Consider the following 10,585-nt stretch of genomic DNA (forward strand, 5'->3'; position numbering starts at 1 on the left):
TAGCTCAATGCCCAAATTGCCAACAAGTGAAAGTTGAGCATCAGAAGCCAGGAGGCTTATTGCAGGCTATAGAAATACCTAGTTGGAAATGGGAAGTGATCAACATGGATTTCATTGTGGGATTACCTCGCTCTCGGGGTAAGTATGATTCGATATGGGTGATCGTGGATAGATTGACGAAGGAAGCCCATTTCCTTCCAGTCAAAACAATGTACGCAGCAGAAGACTATGCAAGGCTATATCTCAAGGAAATCGTGCAGCTCCATGCAATACCATTGTCTATTATCACAGACAGGGGAGCACAGTTTACAACTAAGTTTTGGAAGTCTTTTCAAGAAGGTTTGGGCACGCAAGTGAAATTTAGCACAGCATTTCATCCATAGACCGATGGGCAAGCCGAGCGTACCATTCAAACCTTAGAAGATATGCTCCGGGCGTGTGTGTTAGAGTTTGGTGGAAGCTGGGATGATCATTTACCCCTCATTGAATTTTCATACAACAACAACTATCATTCTAGTATACAAATGGCTTCATACGAAGCGTTATATGGAAGGAAATGTAGATCTCCAATCGGATGGTTCGAAGTAGGAGAAGTACAATTAGTGGGCCCTGAATTGGTCCAGCAAGCAATAGAAAAGGTCAAGGTGATTCTAGATCGGTTGTTGACAGCCCAAAGTCGCCAAAAGTCCTATGCGGACAACCGCCGACGAGATTTGGAGTTTCAGATTCATGATTGGGTGTTCTTGAAAGTGTCGCCAATGAAGGGGGTGATGAGATTTGGCAAGAAAGGGAAGCTAAGTCCGAGGTATATCGGACCCTACAAAATCATCCGCAAGGTGGGACAGGTATCCTATGAACTAGAGTTGCCTTCAGAGCTTGAATCAATCCATCCAGTCTTTCATGTTTCAATGCTCCGCAAGTGTGTTGGAGATCCCACAAAGATTGTCCCGCTAGATGATGTGCAAATAGCGGAAAAGTTAACTTATGAAGAAGTGCCTATTTCCATCTTAGATAGACAAGTGCGAAAGCTTCGAAACAAAGAGGTAGCTTCCGTTAAGGTCCTGTGGCGGAACAACAACTGGGAAGAAATGACTTGGGAAGCGGAAGAGAGCATGAAGTCAAAGTATCCTCACTTATTCCAACCCCCAGGAGAAATCCAAGACGAAACGCCAGCGAGATAAGGTATGTATGCACTAATTTTTATGATTTTGGTCGTGTGTAGCCACAAATATGTTGCTATTGTGATGTAGCCCTGTGAGGCGATGATATTATGGGTTGTTGTGACAGGTTAGTAGTGTTATAGTACGGGGGAAACTCTGGCGAAATTTTCGTAGAATTCCCGAGCGTTTAACATTCGAGGACGAATGTTCCTAAGGGGGGGAGAATGTTACACCCCGGAAAATTTTCGTTCGCGCACAGTGGATCGACTGGCGAAGGACAATTTCGAGTATCGAACTAGCAATGTCTTAAAGATATTTAGGAGAAGAATTATAATGCCCCTTATGTTGGTAATTAGGATCCAAGTGAGTTTCAAGAAGTACCCACAAGCCAAATATAGGCACAAGCCATCCAAAAAGGGCGAGTTAAGGAAACACTTTCGGAGGATCTGGTTTGTAGGGACCAAAACTCCATTTTTAAGTCGGCATTTGGGAAAAACACCACAGTATAAAAGTTGTAGATAATTGAAATATATTTCCAACCATAGGTGGTGGGCCCTTACAGCACATCGGGATCAAAAGTTATGGCCACTTTACGGCAGATAGTTCATCACGTTCTGGCAAGACCTGCAACGACAACATGCGACTCGCATGTTCGACATGCGACTCGCACATAGTGTCGCATGTTGTGCCAGTGAGAGTTGATCAACTGGCATGACCTGCGACACAACATGCGACTCGCATGTTCGACATGCGACACGCACATAGTGTCGCATGTTGTGCCAGTCCAGAATCTTCTGGACAATTATATATAGACCCAATTTCGTTCTAACTCATTTTTTTTCACCATTTTAGTCCTAAAACCTCTGGAACCCTCTCCAAACTTTCATCCACAAGAAAAATCAAGGGAAACCAAGATTAACAACATCAAATCCATGAATCAAAGTGTATGAAACCCAAGTAAGGTTTATCTTCCTCAAGGAAATCCAAAGAGGGAAAGTAGGGTTTTGGTGCTAGAAGGGAAACATCCACTCAAGGCTTGTCCAACCATCATCCAAGGTAAGTTTCATGACTATTACATGTTGTTTAAGATATTGGAAGGTTAAGGTACTCGACTTGTAGAGAAGCATAGCAAATGGGTCATTCAAGAGTGAATAGTGTCATGTTTGGTTAGTAGTTGAATTGAATCATGGATTATAGGGTGTTGTGAGTATGAATAGGTTATAAATGACTTGTAAACCCTGAGATAAATGTGATACGTGGGAAAATACGATATCGAACCTATAACCATAAATGTGATGAAATTGGAGAGAAATGGTGGATTTTGCTAAATGCACATAGATGATGATTGTTGATTGTGATATTGTGAGTAGCATTGGGAATGTTGGGGAGTTGATATAGAACATGGGAAAAGTAGTATAAACAAAGGAAGTGCTGCCAGATTTTTCCTAGAAATAACGACGCGTTCTCATAGTTATTTAGCTAATGTACCTCGCATTCTTTAATGAAGGTGACGACGTAACATCGGAGGTGACCGAGAGACCGATAGCTTAGCTAAACGACAAAGGTATGTGAGGCTAGTCCTTCCTTCTAATGGCATGAATCTCTTAGCTTGAATTCCTAATCCTTTCATGAGCTCTCACCTTCTAAGAAGTTAGAGGCTTATGCCTATGAATGTCTATGTGAGTTAAGCTATTCGATGTGAGGATGTTATTCCTTGCCTACACTCACCTTATGTACTAGTCCTTTCAAGGTGAGGCCGAATGTCCATGATGGCTCCATAACGTAACCGGGGGATCACGACCTTACGTCACCCCGATATGGTAAAGTTTATCATGAGTCTTATATACGCATTAGGATAAGATAAGTAATTTATGATGAGCATATTATTATGGGTATTTTACATTGAGCACGTCATGAGCATTTTACACCGTGCCTAGTTGGCCGGGCAGTCACCGCCAAGGCGGGCAGCTATACGGAGACACCACGACCTTCGGGCATGGGCAGACACCACAGTGGGCGGCATGAGATGGTACCCCGGACGCGGGAGGCCTGGACGCGGGCTAATGTTATTGATTATCACCCCATTCCGATATGGACGGGCAGCTTGCATATTATGCATATATGAGATTATGATGAGTATAAGTAAGACAACATGCAATACTTCTTTTATGATTGCCATTCAGATTCAGATGTTTCATATTGATGTTCACATTATATTATCACTGTCTTTCTTCATTGTTTATGCCTCTCATACTCAGTACAATGTTCGTACTGACGTCCTTTTTCTTTGGACGCTGTGTTCATGCCCACAGGTAGGCAGGGAGGAGACGTTGCTCCAGATTCCTAGAGTTGCCAGCCGACTAAAAGCCCTCCATTGCTCCGGAGGTGCCTAAGACAATCTTTTGTGTACAGTTGTATATGTGTCAGTTCATAGAGGCTCGTAGATACTCGATGTGGGTTGTATGGTCTCATGGAAGGGTCATTTTGTATGTATGAACATATATGTATTATTTTGCTAGCCTATAGGGCTCAAGTATATACAATGCTTTTGTTTCCAAATGAAAATGGTTTTCTTATAAATTAACTATGAAGTGGATAATCGATTGATAAAGAGGCTGAGGAGTAGTAAAATGAGTGGTGCTCGGTGGTTAGCACGGGTACCCGTCGCGGCCCCTAGCCGGGTCGTGACACAGCCGTACGGACCAACGGCTACTCGGACCAACAGCCGTACGGACCAACGGTTATACGGACCAACGACCACGAATGCTCGGGTCACCGGGCTTGGTCGTTCCAATGACGAAGAAGGCAGATCAGTCGGTCCCCTCGCTCCACCGGTTTGCCTCGCATCCGGTTTTTACCGTATACACCCTCCACATCACCGAAAATGTCCATGTCTAAATAATTGAATTACCCAAACTCTGAATAACTCTTACAAAGTTATAAACATTATCAGGAGCAATCTCTCTTGTCCCACCATTTTGGTATTTCATACAGCCACCAAAATGGACCTTCGAAGACCATCATTAGATTTGTGATTCTCATCATTAGGAACCTAAATAACCAGAATAACTCATTAAAAGGGATAACTTTCCAGCCCTCTACATTAACCCTATGCATAGTATCAAACTCATTATTTAATAATCCATGAATTTACTCATTTATATCAAATTTGTATACTGAGCCACATTAGCAATCAAAATAGAGTAATTAACAAGGAAAGAGGCAGAAAAACTCACAGAAAATCCAACACGCGGATTTCAAAAACAAAAGAAAATACGGGTGAAATCTACATCTACATATAATATAAAGCTAGACATAGATAAGGTGATGTGACACATCTCTATGACCTCCATTTCTATTCATCTTTTTTCTCCTTTTTTTGGCCTTTTCTCTATTTTTCCCTATATTTCTTCTAATTCACTCATTTTATCCGTTCAATGTTGAGTAGTTTATTTCATATTGATTAGATCTTAAAAGCTCTTTAATAACCCTCATGCACGTCCCTTTGCTTTCTCATTGTAAATTTTCCTTTCTCCATATTTTGCTCAATTATTGTATTTAAAAGCCACAGTATGTCTACTAATATCCCTGGCTGTTTTTTTCCATAATAAAGTCAATGGTAATTGTTTGTTTTCATTAGCCTTCCCTAATAAAGTCTGAAACCGTTTCCTTTTCTTAGTCTACAAAACACAGAAGCATTCTTCCATTTTGGTTATTGAGGTTCATCCATTATGTAAGTTTAGAAAAAGAAGGTTGCCAGCAGGATCCTTCTCTTCCAATTAAATCATGAATAAGATAGAGTAGCTCAATGTTAATTTTATCTTCCAGCGATGTAGGGGAATAATATTCTTTATTTTCAGGTGTGTTTTGTTATAATTTTTATGTTCTATTTTGTTTGATGTGTTGGTTTGGTTTGTTTTATCTTGGATCTATATGTTATGTTTGGTGCTATTACGAATTCAAGATTGCTCTATCTGATTGTGGTTGGCGTCTATACGTTGTACCGTTTAGTTGGTGGGATAAGGATAATAATTCAGGAACAATATGTGAGATTGTTTATTCGTTTGATAATGAGTATTAACTTGGTCCCGGGATTATTTTATCCCACCATTTGTACTAAAATGGTAAAAGTACTATCCCATATATAAGGTAGGATAAAATTTCATGAGATATCCTTGCTTATTCCATCTGTCATACCAAACGACCCAAAGTTTTCATGATTCCTTGCGTCAAACATGGAGGACCTCAAAAGATTTGGTAGCTTTGGGATGAGGATAAAAAAGAGCCTGAGAACTACAATAATTCAATTAAATATGCTTGGTTTCTTCGATCGTATATCATAATTAATTAGACATATCTGATCTTTTCTGTTAATTATGTCCTACTTTTAGTTGTTGTTACGGTAATGATATACTTGTATTTTCTAAATTAGTATTTCGAGATTTTATATTACATATTTGGTCCATTGACTATATGTTGTTTTGGTGTATTGAAAAATTATGAACAAGGAAGAGATGATCGAGAAAATGGTGATCTTTGTTGCTGCACCATTCCTATTTTTGGACTATGACGGTATATAATATCTCTTTTTTATCTTTCTAGGAAAAAATGTAGTGATTTGGTAGAATTTCAAAGATGCATAAAAGAATCTGCTGATTGAGAGAACGCATTAGTTTTATATAGATCTTTTCTGGTTCCCAGATTAAATTCCAAGACTAGTAACTTCTTTTTATCTTCTTTACTTCCTTAGATTGTTTCTCATGGGGTTAGAGAAATATGGCCGAGGTGACCTGCGGAGCATATCGAGGAACTGTGTATTATCTAGAACACCAACACAGATGGCACGCCATGCGCAGAAGTTCTTCAGTCGATTAAATGACGTTAATAAGGTGAAGAAGAGAGGAAGCATTCATGATATCACTAGTGTGGATGCTGCTGACATTACTGAACCTTCACAAGGACGAAATTCTGACAAGTTGAAAGGACCTTGTGGAGGACAATTACAATGGCCAAGCACCGACTATGTGACTGAAGCTTTTGACACAGGGATTGTATCTTTACCAGGGCCAGTTACCAACAATGCTATTGAAGGACCATCAAATGTTAACCCCGAGAAATCCTTGTTGGTAGTGAGTTGAATAGTTCATTTCCCGACGTGGATGAGTTCCTGCAAGGCATAGAAGACATGATCAATATACCAGCAGAGGGTACCTTAGGAGTGTGGCGTGGGGTTGACACTAGGACGTCTCCATCACTTAGCTTGCAACCATCTATTGCTGGTGGTGGGACCGGAATAGACAATCATCCAGTCAATAAGGTCGGGTCGCTGGAAGAGCTAATGAACAAGCCGTTGGTAGGAGCCACTCAAGTAGGTCCTATAATTCACACTGCAAGTTTGCCATTATCAATTGCTGATCATATTATCAATTGCTGATCATATTGGAGTCCATGGTTGTGCAGCTTCTAGCAGTGGTGCTAAGAATGGTTTTAAAAGCGCTGCAGGAGCTCCCACGGGAGCTCTTTCTATCGATTCCATGCAATAACCATCAATTCCTGGCACTAGTGGCGGTGCACTTATTATCCCAGTTCAAATCCTAGCAGCAACGACGATAACGTCTTTGATCTGGAAGACCTATTCCCATCCAAGATCATATAATTGGTTTTGGAAAATAAGAATCTATCGTTTATAGTGGTAAATCATAATCTGTAGCTGGTTTCACTAGAGTGACTACTGCTTTGTTTCGGATGAGCCAATGCTGCAGGGGCCTTTTACTTCACAAACTCTCATGCCATTATGCGTTCCTAACCCAGACGGTTCAGTTGCAGCATTGTTTTATCGTCACATCCTTCTACAGGTATGATTATCAGTTCCTTCTCCTTTAGTCATTACTCATGTATGTGATGATATTTGTATTGGTAATATCGTACAACAACTATACCCCAGTCCTAAACAAGTAAGGTCGGTTATATGAATTTTCTCTTCTTTTAAACTCAACTCATGTCATCATCTTCAAAATATGTTTGTTTCCGGCATTGTAGAGAGTTGTATTGTCTATGATGTAACATGGGTTTCTAAATCTTGCTTTGGTAAATTACAAGAAAACCTATCACCATTGCCAACAACTGCCCTCCACTCAGGAAGTCTGAGATAGAGTATTATGCTATATTGGCCAAGGTTGGAGTCCACCACTACAACGGAAGTAAGTACATCTCTTTGTGTGTATGAACAATATGGTTTTAGATGTCTGAACTCTTATTTCAAATGTTTTTAGATATCGGTTGCTGCTTCGACTGAGAGAATGTCAATAAATAAGCTAATTCCTACTGTTGAAAATGTTCTATTAAAAGTTTCATCTGATGACTTCTTGGGTTAAGAAAAGCAAATGCCTCGTCATTGATTATATGTGATTTAAAAAACATGGTTCCTACTTTCTAGTAATAGTTGGATAGACTTTACGGAAGTATATTACTAAGCCTGATCAATCAAGGGTGTACAACGCAACAAAATAAGATATTGATTCTGGAGATAGCTATTTGAAATGCGGTGAGAATATAGCAATGAAATTTTTTTCCTGCAACAATATAAATCCTTAGTCAGTGATGAGATTTTTGTAAGAGTTTGTTTGCGCGTAAGAATATCTGTTTTTCTTAAAAAAAAATTTGTGGTGGCTCATGCATTCTTTTGTGAGCTCTTGTCCATGTACCTTTAGTCCAGAAAAGGAATATTCAGTTAGTTTCTATTCGGGTGAAGAATAAGTTTACAACTGTCTTAGGGATTTGGTTTAGTGGTATGGACTCAAAAACAATGTGCGGGTTAGGGGAACGAACACAAACTCCTTTTGGTGGTTGCTGATGTATAACCTTTTGATTCAATGGACTATCTGTATATATCTCTGATCCAAGGGAAAAAGTGTGTTTCTCCTTTTCATGAAGGATTAAATTAACCTAAATAGAAAATTACATTTTGTGACATTTTCCATTTTAAGCCCATGAATTACTCAAGTGATTATCAGTTCCTTCTCATTCAGTCATTACTCATGTTTGTGATTATCTTTGGATTAGGTAGTATTATCGTACAAGTAGGCCTAGTCCCAAAAAAAAAAAAAAGTTGTGGTCGGCTATATGTCCATACTGTTTCATTTACTCAACGTATGTCATGATCCTTACCACATAAATAAAATTGAAAAATAAATCAAAGTCACTGAAATTATGTGCTGGTATCTCTTTCTTGTTTCAGACAATGTAGATTTGGGGACAGCTTGTGGTAAATACTACAGGGTCTGTTGTCTCAGCATCATTGACCCCGGTGAGATTTCACTATACTTATTTTAGCGTTGTTTGACTATCCTTAGAAAAGAGTTTTGCTGATTGTAGTATTTTCAACTCGTCAGGTGATTCTGACATCATTAAGAGCATGCCTGGTGACCAATGGGGATGCATGCCATTCTGAATCTTGGAAAATTGCCCATTGTCTTTTCTATAAGAATAGCTAATGTAGATGATAATTTTACTTTATTGTGGTAACTAGCAAGATATTGTTGATGGTATTGGAATAAAGTTTTTTGTATGAGCTAGTAAATTTACTTCATGGACAATGATTTGTAGTTGTGCCATATTTTACACTTAAAGGTTCTGAGTTAGTTTTTTGAATGCGCAATTCCTTGAAAATACTTGCATTCCAAGGAGATTAACAGTTTATATATACCCAAACAAATTTGTTTTTGTAGTATACTTTTCAGACGAAGGGGATGCAATTGGATTCCCTCGACTTCACTTAGCTTTGAAACCGACGTAAATAATTTGCTACAACTTGTTAAATTATCTGAAAGTCAACAGGTAATGTATATAATACTAATATAAGTACAATGGTTGAAAAAGGCATTGGGAAACATAGAGTTGTACATACTTTTCTTCTTTTTCCTTTTTGAGAGAAGTGATTGTAAGATTGATACATCTCCTTCTCCAAAGAGATTACTAACAGAGCATCCAATATCATCATATCCAAGCACTAGCCCAATTGTGTTCTATCTTACTGGTCATGTACCTTTTTCTTTTTTGACTGATTTATTTTTGTTTTATCTTGAGTCGAGGGTCTATTTGAAATAACCTATCTACCTCCTAAAGTAGGAGTAGCAGTAGGAATAAGGTCTGTGCACACTTTATCCTTCCAGACTTCACTTGCGAAATTTTGCTAGGTATGTTAGTTATTATTGGCTTTGTTCCCACTATAAACTTCCTACTGTTGAATTCATTTCAGAAGAAGAAATTCTAAATGGATTTGGGCCTTAACTTAATGGGAAAAAGACATACAACGGCCAATAGGCCAAAGTAATCTCACATTGTGGGCCTAATACCGTGAGCTGGCCGGCCGGTCCAGCAGCCCAAAGCCTTTAAAAAAAAAACAGACTTTCTGTAGTGACTCCACTAGAAGCTCGATGCAAAAAAAAAAAAAAAAAAAAAAAAAAAAAGACTATTTGTGGCTACTTTAGTCGCCACTAAAGATCAGCTTCTTTTTCTTTTTTTTAGTGGCAATTAAAAAAGTCTCCACTAAAGGTTTTTCATATTGAGCCTTCAACAAATGATTCAAAACATGTATAATATGTGTATACTTATATAGTGATTGAACTTTCAAAAAATATTTCAAAACATGTATAATATGTATATATTTGTACGTTGATTGAGCGTTCAAAAAATATCACAAAACATGTATAATAATACTTATGATAAATTTTCGATATATATATAGTAGGAATACATATTCTATACAACAATGATACATTTTATATACTAAAGTAACCATCATAAAAAACTTAACAAACTAAAATATATCAACTACAAACTAAAAAAATTAGTAAGTATACATTAATTAAACATAAATTATATGTTAATTATATATTTGTTATACATAAATTATACGTTAATTATACATTTATTATACAATAATGATACAGTTTCTATACGTATGATACATTTTCTATACATATACAGTAGTGATACATATTCTATACAACAATGATACGGTTTCTATACGTATATGTATGATACATTTTTTATACGTATGATACACTTTCTATACAAGAATGATACAGTTTATATACATATGCTCGAATTATATATACACTTTCTATACAAGAATGATACAGTTTATGTATTGTATATGTATGATACATTGTCTAGACGTATGATACACTTTCTATACAAGAATGGTACAGTTTATACATAAATTATACAACAATGATACATTGTCTATACTTATGTATGGAATATGTATAATATGTGAATCATTAGTGTATAATCAATGTATAACAAAGGTATAATATATGTATCATTAGTGAGTATACGTTGATGATACATTTATTATACACAAATTACACAACAATGATCTTAAAGTCACCGCAAATAGTCCTTTTTTTTTTGCGGCGGAC

At 37.6% G+C, this 10,585-nt stretch overlaps 3 protein-coding genes across 3 annotated transcripts; all 3 read left to right on the forward strand.

Annotated features, from left to right (window-relative positions):
* Nucleotides 1-5,920: 5,920 nt before the first annotated feature.
* LOC132599539 (transcription factor SRM1-like) lies at nucleotides 5,921-6,298 on the forward strand. The gene has a single exon (XM_060312881.1). The coding sequence runs from the start codon at nucleotides 5,921-5,923 to the stop codon at nucleotides 6,296-6,298; it is 378 nt and encodes a 125-aa protein (XP_060168864.1).
* Nucleotides 6,299-6,323: 25 nt separating this feature from the next.
* LOC132599540 (large ribosomal subunit protein eL30-like) lies at nucleotides 6,324-8,747 on the forward strand. Its single transcript, XM_060312883.1, has 4 exons — nucleotides 6,324-7,015; nucleotides 7,260-7,360; nucleotides 8,398-8,466; nucleotides 8,552-8,747. The coding sequence occupies exons 1-4, from the start codon at nucleotides 6,906-6,908 to the stop codon at nucleotides 8,608-8,610; spliced, it is 339 nt and encodes a 112-aa protein (XP_060168866.1). The 5' UTR covers nucleotides 6,324-6,905; the 3' UTR covers nucleotides 8,611-8,747.
* Nucleotides 6,346-6,758, forward strand: LOC132599541 (uncharacterized). Its single transcript, XM_060312884.1, has 2 exons — nucleotides 6,346-6,528; nucleotides 6,621-6,758. The coding sequence occupies exons 1-2, from the start codon at nucleotides 6,346-6,348 to the stop codon at nucleotides 6,756-6,758; spliced, it is 321 nt and encodes a 106-aa protein (XP_060168867.1).
* Nucleotides 8,748-10,585: the final 1,838 nt, after the last annotated feature.

This window comes from Lycium barbarum, chromosome 6 (genome assembly GCF_019175385.1).
Source record: "Lycium barbarum isolate Lr01 chromosome 6, ASM1917538v2, whole genome shotgun sequence".
NCBI classification, from domain to species: Eukaryota; Viridiplantae; Streptophyta; class Magnoliopsida; order Solanales; family Solanaceae; genus Lycium; species Lycium barbarum.

Bases quoted from the DNA above. Each gene is read 5' to 3' on its own strand.
- LOC132599539 (XM_060312881.1), top strand. From the start codon at position 5,921: ATGGGGTTAGAGAAATATGGCCGAGGTGACCTGCGGAGCATATCGAGG.
- LOC132599541 (XM_060312884.1), top strand. From the start codon at position 6,346: ATGATCAATATACCAGCAGAGGGTACCTTAGGAGTGTGGCGTGGGGTT. The intron at 6,529-6,620 runs GTAGGTCCTATA...ATGGTTGTGCAG, and splicing joins CGTTGGTAGGAGCCACTCAA to CTTCTAGCAGTGGTGCTAAG.
- LOC132599540 (XM_060312883.1), top strand. From the start codon at position 6,906: ATGAGCCAATGCTGCAGGGGCCTTTTACTTCACAAACTCTCATGCCAT. The intron at 7,016-7,259 runs GTATGATTATCA...GTAAATTACAAG, and splicing joins ATCGTCACATCCTTCTACAG to AAAACCTATCACCATTGCCA. The intron at 7,361-8,397 runs GTAAGTACATCT...TTCTTGTTTCAG, and splicing joins AGTCCACCACTACAACGGAA to ACAATGTAGATTTGGGGACA.